We start from the raw sequence: 15,592 nt of genomic DNA, 5'->3' as shown, positions 1-15,592 counted from the left end.
TTTACTTAATACAAAGAGACGATCAGGCATATCTCTTGCTTATTTTTAAACCCTCATCCTAATCTAGCTTGACCTCATAGCTAATGTTTGATTACATAGCCGATTCGTATGATCTTTTTTGTTCTTGAATGAGTGGCGGTCTTAAGCGTTTATTGCTAGCAGCTTTCGGAACCATCATGGTACGTGAATGAGTCTTGGATTGCCTCGACCAGCCGACTCGCATGTGGTCTACTTGGCATACGTCATGTACTTGGTGCGGGCCATGGTTCTGGTAGCGCGTGGGGAGGTTTATTCCATGCGAATGCGACGTTCGAAGAAAAATGCAATACTTCAAAAGTCAAAGTAGAGTATAATACTTGAAAGCTTTCAGGTTAGAAGTTATTCATGCATCCAGATGCTGTCATAGGGAAAGTGTTTTTAGAACGCACCGTATTATTGCCGTATCAGGGCAATTACCCCCAGCTGAAAGATTATAGTAAAGATTAGGGTTAGGGTGAGGATTAGATTCAGGATTGGGATTAGGGTTTGGGGCAAGAGAAAGGTCCGGGGTAATTGCCCAGGGGGGTATTGGTCTATGTAGAATCATTGTTGCCTTTGATAGCTGCATGCAATAAAATCACTCCTTTTCCAATTGAATACGATTTCTTATTTTGTATTGCGGCGTAGAGGTGATAACCTATAAATTTTCGAAAGGCTAAGACTTTTGATCGTGATAAAGTTTTCTGCTCAAGAAAGCAATTAGTTTCAACTCGAGTGACTTGTAGGGTTTGGTTACCTTGAATAGTAATAGGGCTACTGTCAACTGCCTATAGAGTGCGCTGTTTGAAAGACTTCGGAGTGTTTCATGATGATTGTGCTTTTGGATGGGTGCTGTTCGTTATTCCGAAGGTTCGATATTCCGAAGGTTCGTTATTCCGAAGGTTCGTTAATCCGAAACACACAAATTCCCTATACCTAGAGGTTCGTTAATCCGAAAGTGAAAAAGGGTTCGTTAATCTGAACATTGGTGGCGTTATTCCGAAGGTTCGTTATTCCGAAGATTTGTTAATCTGAAAATGAAATTCGGAAAAACGAACCTTCGGAATAACGAATCTTCGGATTGAAGAGCCTTCGGAATGACGAACCTTCGGAATAACGAGCTGTAACCTTTTTGGATTTACACAACAAACTGCACATACACGGCAGAACGGGTGCACAGTCTTCAAATTCATCTGCCAGACTATTCAGTCAATATTGTCAGAGGGAAAGTTTGGACGATTGATTTTAATTCCCATAAGAACATATAGTGTTATTATTTGTTGGAATTGTTATCGTTATTATCATTATTATGATGATGATTATTATTATTATCATTGTTATTGTTACTATTGTTATTATTGTCTACTCGTTCCTATACTGTAAACACCACAATAAATGTCGTTAATTAAACATGCATGTATATCTTATGTACTTCTTTGAATTGGACGAAGTGTTCGAGTTTCCGCCGAACTCTGGTCAGTGTGGTCCACGATGGCTCCAGGATTACGTATAATTTGACGGAAATGACGTAGGGACATGTTTATATCGTGATGAAGTACATGATATCGCAGGTCAGCGGCTACCGCCCACTAGTCGTCCACTCAGCCGAAAGATGCAGCCAATCAAAAGAGGCCGTGGGACCAATGTGTTTCCGAGTTTTCCCACTCTTCTCCCCGTAGGCGCTGCATGGCTCGACCACTACTCACAAAGTCAATCAGTCGTGTCGAAGACCGCTCCGTGAGCAGACGTGTTTGCGCGCGAGTTTTACTGAAGAGTGCTTCTTCCCGCCAAAAGACGAATCCGCCGTCCCTGTGCGCATTAAGTCAGCTGAAGAGGAGTGGACTAGAGATTCCCTTAACTGTGATTTAAGGGATTTTTTTTTCTCTCTCCTCCCATTTTTTGAACATCATTGTAATATAAGAAACGACCACTCGCTGTGTCACTGCTGACTGTTAGAGGAAAGTGACCTGCGCGCAACATAAAAACTCCAGAAGACTTTGTGGTATCGGTCACTTCTGGATTAGGAAAGAGAGAGAGAAGGAGAGCAGGGAACTAACGTGCAGAGATCCAAAGTTTGATAGCTGCTAACTTCGACAGAACGTCCACTTCAAGACGCTCGCGGCCGAATTCCGTCAACGGTGGTCTACGGTGTCTATAGCAAGCCAGTTGGGTCATTCAAGCAATCGTTGACGACCGGGAAAAGCCAGGAAAAATGAATCTGACACTAAGCAATCTTCTCCTTTTGGTCGTTGTTCTTCTCATAGGTGTCCAGACTGCTACTGCTCTCAGTATTACAGATGGATCACAAGGTGCGTTGCTCTTTTGATTACTTCTCTTGTGTTTGTGGTTGTGTTGATCATTATAACATTTTATCAATATTGTGAGCCAACCTAACTTCGAATTTTGGGCAAGAAATGATACGAGATTGGCAAAAATTGAAAAAAAGTAAATTGGTTTCCTTAGAACTTTGTTTGTAATTACGTTGCACCTTTCTTCTAAACTTGACAATAATCGTCGACATGGTATCCTCACTTGTGCGGTCTTATTTTTTGCTACGTTTTTCTTATTTGTTGGGCAATATATTTGCAATTCCACCTATCTTGTTCCTGTGTGTCACTATAAGTGGTATGGTAACTGCCCGCTCCTCGTGCTGGTAGTGCCTCCAACAGTTTGTGTTGTAGATGGGATACCTCACCCTTTTTTCCCGTAAACATTCTTCGAAACCCTATTATCGTGAAGTTATCGGTGACAGCAGGGTACTGTCCATGAGCACTTGATAAGGCAGCTCACTGATTGGTTAAAATGATGTTTCACAAGAGAGAAAAAAGAATAAGTAAAATACCATCAACTAAACGTGTACTTGCGAAAGGCATTTCAATCACAATCCTCCCCTCCCCCCCCTCCTCCTTCGAAAAAAAAAATATTGGATATAAAATCTCGTTTCCCTCATTACTTAAGTATTTCTCATTTAGTTTTGCCTGCCGAAGTCTCCAGCACTTCTATTATACTTAGAGTTGATTGGTTTATCATTTGAACGGCAGGTACACGCCATTTGTTTAGTTTGCATATGCATGAAATAACAACTGCTCGCCTTCTTTTTTTATCATCATGGAAAAATGCCATATAATTGGATTAATAACTTACCTATTTTAAGTGTCAGTGATTTGAATGTTCCACTGACTGTTTTAGATCTATCCATAACAAGAAATGCAGGAATAAGATAAAATCAATCCATCAATAGAATGAATTAGGTGACGCTAAAAAGAGCTTGCTTCAACGGCCCATTACACTACGTTGATTTGCGCAAAAGATTATACTTTACTGATATTATTTATAATAAATGTACATTGTAAATTTTCTTCATTGGTGTGATAGAAATAGAGGGACTCTTTATGTCCCTTGAATAAAAGCTGAAAATAAAAGTGCAATTTGAGTGTACGCAACCAAGAGAAGAAAATAATGTTTCTTTACTTGCTAACAACACTTAGGTATTCACCCAATGCACCGCAAGTACTCTTCCATTACTGACAGAATGAGTCATAATTATCTTTTAAACGGACATGAACAAAAATGGTAACATAAACCTCGTGGCAACTATTGGGTGTGTTCTCAGAATCCATTCTGCTGCATTATTTCAATATTTACTTGTTTGTGTCTTCATTAAAATCACCTCATTGATATAATCAAGATTACACAATAAGGAGCAAATGAAATTCCTGTAAATATCAGTTTTATCAAGTATGTAAGAAAAGTTTGTAAATTATCTCTCTTAATCATATGGTTTGAAATAAATTTAAGCAATCGGGCCCCCGTTTTTTCAATCGCTTTTTTTCAGAAATTCAATCGCTTTAGCCTACTTATTTACAATTAATTACTAGACCAACTGGCGACGGTTAAAATTGTGCAGTAACACGTACGATAATTCATAACAGTTTTTTTTCCCCTTTTATGTCACCCGTAATATGTGAAATCATTAACCAAGCGTAAGACAGTGAACCATCGGAAAGATGCTAATAGAAGTGAACAAGGTGAAAAGAGTCTGGAAAGAAGATGTTTTCATGAGATCAGTTTAACTGTGCACCAATTTCATTTAGATATGGTTACCGGTTCAGTACTTATCACATAAATGCTTATTGATTTGAAACTCACCTTCAATACCAAAATGCACTCCCGTTGGGCGCCAATCTCTATCTTACCTCCATCAAACGTCTTTTTTTTCTTAATTCCAGTGAATGACATAGCGATAGATAATTTAAAATCTCAAACTACTAGAAACGACAACAATGATGCCGATGAACCTTATACCAGTGATACTGGAAACAACGGAAATTATAGTGGGAATGATAATAATAATAATCATTTACATAATGATAATTATTATGATTATTGCAATATTTTTATGATGCCCGAAAACTTGTTCTGAGCTATTTTCTGTAAACAGAATGTCTGTGTTTGTCCCCTTTTCCGAATTCATATTCACCGAGGGTTCATTACGCCTTGCCTGAGAAAATAATCTTTTATCAGGTTACCATGGTAAATATTCAAATACATCCACGTATTATAACAACAATCAGCTGACAATAAAAAAACAGCAGGTAAGGTAGGTCCTGGTAAGAGCGAAACAGGGGTAACTTCGGCCTATATGGCTGTATCTGCTATGTACAGAGAAATACAGCTTTTTAATTGTCAAGAAAAAAAAAGGAAAACTCTTTTTATCATCCACTAAGCATCATCTATTATACACAGAATCGATGTAATCTGTTTCGGACAAGAACAGAGAAAACGAAGAAATGATTAAACAGTTAAAGGCATAATTTACCATTTGCAGATGAAAGAAAAACTGAAGTTCTAATATTTGGGTTAGGGATAGTAACCACCACTGTAAAAATTTGAATCCGTATAATCGATGTTAAGTATTATCAAATACACAAAATGTGAACAATGCTATCATGAGAATGTTTTCAGACTAAACCGTCCACAGTAGTTATGGTTTATTGAGAAAAATCCTGATATCTCTTGATATTTTAGGCTTTATTGCAAAAATTGTATATGGTAGGATGTTTTGTGACACAACAGATCTACACACATGCATCAAATGTGATATCTTGAACATTTCTAAATCACTGCTCCCAAAGGTAAACATGACCTTTTTAACAGTTAAAAAAGGGCATGTACTGATAATTTAGCAGCTCATTCTTGTCATATTTTCATTTTCTATCTGCAAGAATTTTGAATATTTTCTTTTAACAGTAGTCGATCGTTCGCGCGGTGTTTGCATTATCTAACATGCAAGAATTCACAATTCTAATAAGCGTCAAAATCAAGTGGTTTGATATTCTTTCTTCTACAAGAGATGTACATCCCTACAGATTTGTTACTAAATGAAGGCCTTGTCCTGAACGGAAAAATGGTTAAGTTATAGCCAAATACAAACGGGATTACTCAACAATTAAGAATGAGCTTTTTGTCCTAACGAGAATTGATATTATTCATTTCAGCATTTAAGCCTGTCGTGATTGATATTAATACCCAATGCGGATCTTTTCTTATTCACGGTGGGGTGGACAATATAGACACGACGCATTAACAAATAGTTCAATGAAAGCTTCTACGTTCACCCGAACACACTAACAATAGCAAAAGAAAAACTGTCTATCATTTTGCATTTCTGTAAAGAACAAAATCCCTAACATGAAAGAAAAGTGAGTTGGTGTGAAGACCAATTTCTTTAAGGAGAAACGATTCATAAGAAATAAAGCTGATCTGCAAAAATGTGTTGAAGAAGGGGACTTGGTTATTAAGTCCCGTTTGACCGTTTGTTTCTTTTGAATTCGTGATAGTAGATTTCATTTTTTAGTAGAATTTGCCGTTTATCTTAAATTACAAAGAAACTCTCCCGTACGTCTACGACGTCTTTCTTTCCTTTTTTTTCCTCCATTGATATTTCGCTGAGCTTTCTAGTCGCTTTAGAATTGGTTTTTTTTTCTCGCAAGTTATTATATAAATATATGAATATGTGTGTGTGTGTCTTGATGATAAAATAATGTAGCACACTGACCGCCTATGTAGACATCAATTCTTGCTGTGTGAAAGCGGTGAACATCCCACGTCTTTATTCGTTCATAAGTTTATGAACGAATAAAGTGGGTTATTCGTTCATAAGTTTATGAACGAATAAAGTGGGTTATTGACCTGAGGGCCACTGTAGGGCATATGGATTTCATTTTAATGTCATACACTCCTATATCTGTTTCCCTTTACTACCTTCTGCATTATGCATATTTCATGAGGCATGTCATTTATCTCCACAATTCTTGCTAGCCCCTTTACACAGTTGAGCATAATGACACGTGGCGTGAGGAGACGTTAGTTTCCGAATTGTTTTCGACATGTAATTAGCAAAGTAATACGAAACTTAGGCAAAATTCCATCTAAAGATTAAAGTATGGCGGAACGAAAAAGGGATTGTATTGCTGACATTTATCTCCTGTGGTGGTATGCTCGTATTCTAAATTTACGATTATTCAGTTCTCTTATAAGCAACGCAGCTCTAGCCTTAATTTCTTAAATTCCTCTACGTATGTTACAAAATGTAAAAACACAGCATGATACTGCAGTTTCTGTTTTGTCATGTTTGCTTCAGCGAGTACTCTGACATTTTGGGATATAACTTTAATTATCGAATCAGCTTTCGTCATGGAGAAGGTCTGGTCGGACCGGCTCCTCAATAAAAGATGATATGGAGAATACAGAATATACGAAGATTATTTCATCAAAATAAATGGAGAAACGTATCATGCGTTTGCAAGACGGTTTAGCTAGTTTTATCAATGTTAATTCCAAGTCAAAGAAAAAAAAAGAATCTTACTCCAGAAATAGAAGAGATATAACAACGTATGACGCAATATCATCAGCTAGCTTCCCATTGTACCTAATGCCACTGAATGAGCCCCCGCAGATCCAAGGATGTGCGGAAAATAAACGCGTGAGTGCGCTTTCAGTTCGGAGAAAAGAAAGACATGAAAACAATGACAATATGAATTAAGGCATGTTGTAAAGAAGCAAACACACATGAAAATGAAAGTATTTCGGACTCCACAGAGGTATTATTTCAATTCAATTCAAAGTTTATTTTCTTTTTCGACAAAACATATACATTTCCCTTTCTTTGGTAACAAAAACTTAGGTAAACAAAACATTGTGGAATGAATTGACTATGAAATAATTGTGGAACTTATAGTAATTATACATTGTCATGGAAACTGATGTAGTCGAAATGAACCTCACTAAAATTTTGTTTTCGAGGAGGTGAAAGATACTGAATAAGGAAACATTGTGACATCAGTTTTTCATAAGGCCATTTGATAACATTTCCTGATTTTATGCAAGATAACAACATTGGTCTTCAGCGCAACTTGTGTAGGGTGCCACTTCCGGGTTTCTTCAGCTGACAAAAAAAAAAGACAAAACAAAGAAAATGGTCTTCAGCGCGAAAACAAAGCCTTACTGCGCTCACATTTCAAGGTTTCTATCTATTTCTCTTTCTAGTGCCACTTGACGCACTTCGGGGTAAAAAAAAAAGTGTGGGGGGGGGGGGGGGGCAAGTGACACCTGATGTATTCCTTTGTATGGTGCCAAAAAAGTGCCCTCCTCCCCCGTTCTGCCAGCCCTGAGTCATTTCTCCATGAATAATACACTGCTTTGGCGTACTTATTTCAACAAACTGTAAGGCAAGGCAACACAAAACAAGAGCATATAAGTGATACCGCTCCAGAAGGGGAGGCTAGTGGGGGCATTCTCTCCTTGTTTAAATCAAACGCAGGCGCCATTTATTTCATTATCAATTAAATCTCTGATGATCGATGGAAAAAACGAGTGAAAAATGGTGAGCACTTGACGGAAGAGGAGAAGAGATTCTTTGAACATTTTCATGCAAAAGTGTATTGAAAGTAATGTGTCTGATGTGAAGCCCCTTTTGAAATATAATATACCTGCCGTTCTTTTAAATTCATATCTTCTCGAGATAAGAATCATCTCGAAAAGATGTGAATGTAAAAGAACGGTAGGTATCATGCTGCCTGTATATTCAAATTATACACTAAACCGCCCGCTTTATACACGGGAAAAGTTGCTGTTTATCGATCATCGTGAAGGGTCTGCATACAACTTTTGCTGCATTCTTTACCCTCCACAAAGCAAGGATGTGGCTCAAAGACAGATGAATAAAATGCTAATGCAGCTTAGCTACTTGGAGTTCAGTCAAAGGCACCGGGCTCTCACTTAATTGTCTTCATGACATATTCCCGTCTGCATTTCCTATATATTTCCACAACGACTTCCCCCTCTTCAAGCAAACACTTTACAGATATCGAAGTTCTCATGTGCTACATAATCTTATTGTAACAGACTGACGCATCCGGATTGTATCGTGTAAGCACTAGAAGTCTATCAAATACAACCAAGGGAGTTTGACTTGACAAGTGGTCAAACAGAATCGAGTGCTCCCTCCGGGCGTGAATGTAATGTAATCATTATTAGGCTTATATGTGCATTTAACGCTATTTTTATTCGGGAAGGGGGGGGGGGGGCTTATGGGACAAATTGACGTCGAACTCCCTGAGAGGGTTCACTTACGAAGGTTTCCAGTATCTTTATATGACAGTATGATAATTGTCCATTACATCATTTCACATTCAGCGACCTGTGGAAATGAAGGAAGAGACGAAACCCGCTTCGCGTAATTGTCTGGAGTAGTCTGCGGAATTTTATCCCCATCATCCCACTTCTCCTAAAGATCCAGAAAAATAGAAATGTCATTTGCTATGTGGTTTCACCCACAGAAAATTAGCTCTTACTGACGACAACATTAACAACGACAACAATAATAATGATAACAACAACTAGCCTTAGGGATGGGGCCGGTGCACATGCAGTAAACCGCGAAATCATTTACAAACACATACATACTCAACAAGGCAAAACAAAATATCATGTATTTCAGGAAAGATATTATTACAAAGCAAGCAGCTTACTTTTATTTCGATGCATTCTCAGTGTCAGCCAATTTCTGGCAATGTACAACGTCAAAACACATCATAGCGTCAGAGAAAGAAACTTTAATGTCCGTTTTCCCGTTACCTCAAAAGGAGAACGCCGTATGCTGTAAAGAAATTTAATGAATATTACATCAGAGAATTCATTATTGAATAATTGAATTGATCTTTTTTTTCACACTAAAATCCATATGGTCAGATAACACTTTTCTCAAGTGATAATTGTTTTTATTTATCATTTGAATGGATTTTATGATGAGAAAGAATACCATTTCATTAGCCAAAATACTACCTAACTCTTCTATGTTAAAAACGAGTTTACTACCATCACAAAAGTATAATGAATATGTCTATAATTCAAACCCCTTCTCTTTTTCCCCGTTTTCCCCCATTCCAGCTGGTTCGACATGGGCAATGGAAGAAGAAGAACAGCCGGCCGAATACAGAAACGTACTCAAATTGCTGAAATACGAAATTTTGATAAAACTGATGAATGATTTGTGCGACGAGCTCGACATGTGTCCACCCAGCCAGGTCCCCATCCGACAGCCGCCGGTCGTGAGGCGAGGCGAAAATACAGAAATGAGGAGAGGTAAAAAGTGAAGTCCTATATCAGGCCTAATATTATCGATGGAGAGAATGGTTAAGTGGCGCGGACCCAATATTATACTATCGTCCTATATGATTGAGACTGCGGTTGTGAAAAAAGCTTGAGTGCGCATGACGTGTCACGTGGTATGGTGTGCCGATTACCGGAAAGATTGACGCCTTTATTTTAGTGTTAACCCGTTCCATGCCGAATTCTGAAATCCCCATAGATTTAATACACAGGCCGCCAGGTTCCCGTAGGGAATGGATTAACTTTCAGTGTTAACCAGCAATCAATGATAAGTTTTATAAACAGACCATTATAGCAAAAACACTGCAATAAGTTTGAAAGATAGAAGCAATAAATCGTTCTTTGGTAAAGAATTATGCCAAGAAGAGAAAGGAAACAAAAAACCTGCAGCAGTTGTTTCTGAAATCATATCAAGTTTTAATGACCACATTGATGCTTGAAATGCACTGTCACTACCAACATGTAGGCGGACCTATATTGAGGTATATGTCAGATGCATGGCATCTTTATGAATATTACATATTCACATGTTCCCTGTCACAGGACAGAACGTGTTCCCGTTCAGGTTTCAATCCTCTTTTCCCGAAAATGAGGTCCTAATATTCTCCCACAAAATGATGCAAGTAATGGGGATTATTCCGACTGATTGACAAATTGCCCTGCATTTTTATTACGTCGATGTATACGGCAATTTGTCATCAGTCGATTGGAATAAACATAAATGATCGCAAGAATCATTAGTTTGAATATGGTGGATTATTAGTAAGCTCTTATATCGTTTCGAAGAATCCGACATGATGGATACGTCTGCAAAAGCCATAAGCATAATGTGATTCTAACCGTGTGTGGTATGTGTATTGATGTAATTATGTAGTGCATGAGTGTGCATAATGTACTATGTGCGTGTACGTAGAGTTAGTGAGCAAATGAAGTCTGAATGCTTCCTGTTGTTTTTATTTTTTAAAAGATTAAATGGAGCTGTGCCTTGGTGGACGATTTACCAGAGAAAGAGAGAGAGAGAGAGAGAGAGAGAGAGAGAGAGGGAGAATCACGGTAACATGTCATACACAAAAGAAAAATCACATATCATATTCAAATTTATTCTTACTTATGTTAGTTAGAGAAAATATCTAATTTATCAACCTACTACTTATTCGAAGAAAGATTTACTGTTTAGAAACCAATAATTGCTTTATCTACTCTCATACATTTCTGTCCTTCAAGCCAGCCGGTAGTATGAGAGTGACTTTACATACGATATGGCTTTCTGCTCTGTGGTAGCGTTCACTTTTTATTAGGGATTTTCCCTTCCGCTAAAAAAAAAGAGCCTCGGATATATAGGAAAGAAATCGTCTAAATTCAACTCAGAAACGAAACAAGATTGACACTGTGACATATCATGAATATGATATGATTGGTTACATCTCCATGATACCTTGATGTTTTCGAGTCGAAAGCACAGTTCAGCTGTATTCGTTGATTACTCATGACAGCAGCATTACGATAATGTAGTTTACATGTGTTAGAAGATAAGTTTAAAAGCAGCTTGCTCGACCCATGGCACACTGAACCTTGACGGACATGTGGATTAATGTAGACAGAGTCTTTTTTTTTCAAAGCCATCGACAACTTGAATTTTTGGGTGTATTTCAGTGTTAACTTAGTTGCGTCAAATTAGGGTCCGCTATAGTGAAAGATAGTGAAGAAAGTAAATGGAGAAATTATACATCGCAGATCAGTGACATAAGCGCATTTATTTCATTTTGAAGAAGCACTCAGAAAAGACAGAACATGTCAAAGTTGATTCATATTGCGAATATCTTACTTTCTGTTAACGTATTCCTATTTAATGACTGATGTTTGTTAAATCTCAAAATCTAACATGAAAACTTTTCCTAAGAAAGTCATCAGTGAATGCCATCTGATTTATCCCGTCATCAGTCGAATATGGTCAAGTACATTAACGTCATCCGAGATTTTGCGTAAACTCTTGTTTTCACAAATGGGAAGAAGACATCTAACACAAAGATTTGTACTTCAGAAAATGAGAGATGAAGAAGCCATGAGATGGCGTGTGTAGTGGTCGTCGGCTGCAGCTTGTATAGATTCAAGAGGTTATTACATGGCCTTCATAATTGTTATGACTACGCTTGAAAAACATCGGCCATTTTCACTTTTGAATTCCATTTTGTCTCTTATTCTGTTCTACCTACTTCTTTCAAGATGAGGGTGATTCAAGATCCCCTTAGCTCATATTCAGACTGATGCAAAGACATCAGATACCATTTAAAAAAAATTAACAACTTGATTTGTACATTGTACTTCAGTTTTAAGTTAATTGTGTCAAAACTCCGGCGCAGACCAGTGACCTAAGCGCATTCACTTCAATTTTTGAAAAAGCACACAGAAAGCACATGATATGCCAAAGCTAATATACAGATTGCGAATACACTGTATCTAACTTTCTGCTGACGTGTTCCGGTATAATGATTGATATTTATTAAACCTCAAAATCTTAGATGAAAACTTTTCCTAAGAAATTCCTCAGTGAGCACTGGTTGATTTACCGCGTCACCAGTAGAATATGGTCAAGTTCATTAACGTCATCCGAGATTTTGCGTCAATTCTTGTTTGCCAAAATCTGAAGAAGATTTGTACCGTCAGAAAATGAGAGATCAAGAAGCCATGAGCGGACATGGCGTGTGTAGAGGTCTTCAGCTGCAGCTTGTATAGCTTCAGGAGGTCATCGCAAAACATGAGCTTTTATTCATTTTATTACTTTTTGTCTCTTATTCTCCTCTACCATCTTCTTTCTAGATGAGGTTGATTTGATTATCTTCACTTAAACCCAGAGCGCAACATAGCTGCCGTAGCACGATGCTATAATGATAGCGTTCACCAATAGTTATCTCAGAGTGAAGAATTTAAAGCAAAAACCCTTAAAAATTCCTAGACTCATGAATTGGGGTCATCCCACCAGACCTACACCCACGAGGCATACGTCCCACGAGTTCGACGTAGAAAAAAGGTGTAGGAGTCATCCAGCCCACGAGTCATACAGCCCATGAGTTCGAAACTAGGCAAATAAGACCCATGAGTTCGACACTGGGTAAAAACAACCCACGAACTCGACAATACAACACGGGGCTTAATGTATCGGTCTCGTGGGCCTTGTTTGCTTTCAATGCCGAACTCAAGGGCTGTATAACTCATGGGCTGTATGACTCGTGGGCTGTATGACTCGTGGGTGTCGGCCTCATGACGCATGCCCGATGAATCTTCCTCCCGAACTCGTTATATCTGGTCTCATGTTTGTTTTATTCTTTTTGTTCTCTTGTTTTGCTTCTGTTTGTTAGCGCCTCATCTATTCTGGAGGACAGGAGTGCTGCACCAGATGGGATCCAAATCCAACTTGAAGTCTGGCAATTGAAAGGAGGCGGGAACTACAAGCACTGGAAGCTGGGGCGTTATCAAATGACGTTTAATAACGTAGTCAATCTCCTAGATGTTTTTGTTTAATCGCATATTGGGCACAAGGTCCCAGTCCCGAAAGTCTTCAATTTATAAAACACCACATAGAAGATGATTACTTAAGATGCATTCCGGGCCAACGTAAAATGTTCATTTTTGGAGGTTATGATGTTTTTCTGCATGTGTTTTTGTTTTTTGTTTTTGAATTTCTACTTGCACTCCCACACGTGAAGCAGACAAACAAAAATTGATCAAATTTTCGTCTGATTTACGTATACTCTCCTTTTTTTCTTTTTAGAATGACAATAACATTTCTATGTAAATGTGAAGGAGAATGGTTCGATGTTTTCGCAAACTTGAAGCAATACTTCAATTTATCGACATTTTGTAGAGAGAGAGAAAAAAACCCCCAGAAATATCAGTTTTTGAAGTGGTTGTTATGTCAAAGCACAATTTAACATTTGACCTAATTTTGAACTTGTTCATCGTACAAGCCTTCTCTCTCCAATGTCTGTATGTATGACCGGAGTTCTAGTGATATCAAGTGTGCGTAAAAGTCATAGTTTTATACCTAAATGTGTCCTGCTTCTTACAAGGATTTTTGTTTTCGTGTACGTTGCCCGGTAACAGGCTCTTGTACTGTTCGCATGTCTGATGTAGCATTTACAGTATCACATAACGAGAATGCATCACACACTTTACTGGCCACGTTTATCCAGGTACGATTCCAAAATAAATACGTCTCATCTAGCCAGTGGAAATCGTTGATAGCTCATTGTGTCACGACGAGATTGCTTCAGCGGCAATCCACCCAGACACTTGTAAACCGGTCCACTCGACAGGGACTCGAGGGCTCGCGCCGAGGACACTCTACCCAGCGTTAAAAGCCCATTGAGCTCCCGGGTCTGGCGTGTGTAACAAACCTCTGCGGACTCCTCGTCAGGGTGCCTTCCAACAGCAAAACGTTTGATTTTGGAATTCATGAATACCAAACAAGGCAGCTTTTCTCGGTGCGAATCGGAACGATAATCCATCGTTCATTCACCTCGTAGTTGCAGGAAGGCAACAAGTCAATCTAGTGACCAGCTTGGTAATCGAACGCCGGGGATGGAAAATAAAATTTGTGATTGAACACGCTGAGGCCCAATTCCAATGACAGTGTTCCTTAAAAGCTGCATGTCTTAATTTTCCCATCGACAACAGGGCTGATCATGATCCTTTCCCACTGGGCTATGGTAAAAGAGGAAAGTTCATGTCAAGCATGACCCAGTTTGCTATGAATTTCTCATGCTTTTACAAAATGCCTTTAATGGAAGCATAATGGCGCGGTGTATCAATCATTAAGCCGTGCTTTATGGTTGTATGCTACTAATCGTAGTCCTTTCACTTTCGATTCCATGGTGACCGAAAACGCAACTTATGTTTGAATAAGTAGAGGGATGTCAATGCTGCGGCTTCGTTCCAAGAAATCTGGTCATTTGCCATTTCCTTTATTTACGCGGGCACTCTAATACCCTCTCGACAAATTGAATAATACACCGGGAGATACTTTCCATTAGGATATGACTGGATGTTGTGATGGGCTTGTGGAATGGGGTGACATTTAAAATGCCACATTTAAAAGGGCACTGCGGTTCATTTTGGCCAAGTGGTGAATATACTATTTCAGTTTTAGCGTCTTTCCCTTGCTTGCACGTGATTAAGAACATCTTGTACCCATTTGCCTTAATTTTTCAGCACGACCTGTTAACACAGGGCCTAATGGCAAAGAACGCTCATCATTCTTAAGAGCCCCCCCCCCCCCCCGCCCCCACACACATTATACTCGAACTCTTCCACTTCGTTTATCAATTCTTAGGGGGTAATGATATGTTAAAATGGAGATTTGTACATTACTTAATACGGTTTGCAATTGTAATATGTGAGACTATGTAGACAAAAACATACCAGAAACGAAAATGCATATTCTATCCCAGTGTCTGGTGACTTTGATATCATTTTAAAGTTATGGATTTCGTAGAAGTAAATGAAAATGTGCAATTGATACATGGTTATGCCTGTCATGATTGTTCTTTCTGTGTCTAACGTGCGGTGGACTGCGGTTCGAGTGGAAACTTGATTTGATTTGATTTGATTTGATTTGATTTATTTCTGCATTTTTCACAAAGTATATACAACATAACAAACAATTTCACAATGCTATTCACATGATATCCAACAGAAAATGGAAATAGATATAATCATATATAAAATATAATTAATGAAATACTGTATATGTGAATTATAACCATACAAAAACAATTGAAAAATCATTGATTATTCAATCGTATTAATACGTACAAAATGCAGGAGACCGTCATCTTAAGCTGAAGCTTGAGTTTGATGGCGGCCTCTGGAAAAGCGTATATATGGCTTATACTTCTTTACAAAT

General features: G+C 38.3%; 1 protein-coding gene across 1 annotated transcript; it reads left to right on the top strand.

Moving 5' to 3' along the window:
- Positions 1 to 1,980: 1,980 nt before the first annotated feature.
- LOC139743826 (uncharacterized) lies at positions 1,981 to 15,192 on the top strand. Its single transcript, XM_071654282.1, has 3 exons — positions 1,981 to 2,327; positions 9,469 to 9,663; positions 13,047 to 15,192. Exons 1-3 carry the CDS (start codon positions 2,231 to 2,233, stop codon positions 13,118 to 13,120), a joined length of 366 nt encoding a protein of 121 aa, XP_071510383.1. The 5' UTR covers positions 1,981 to 2,230; the 3' UTR covers positions 13,121 to 15,192.
- The last annotated feature ends 400 nt before the right edge of the window (positions 15,193 to 15,592 follow it).

The sequence above is a fragment of the Diadema antillarum genome, unplaced genomic scaffold (genome assembly GCF_040938485.1).
Source record: "Diadema antillarum isolate AM-2024a unplaced genomic scaffold, OU_Dant_1.0 seq00001110_RagTag, whole genome shotgun sequence".
Lineage (NCBI taxonomy): Eukaryota > Metazoa > Echinodermata > Echinoidea > Diadematoida > Diadematidae > Diadema > Diadema antillarum.
Note: the sequence above shows the minus strand (reverse complement) of the source record. Positions and strands in the feature narration are given on the sequence as shown.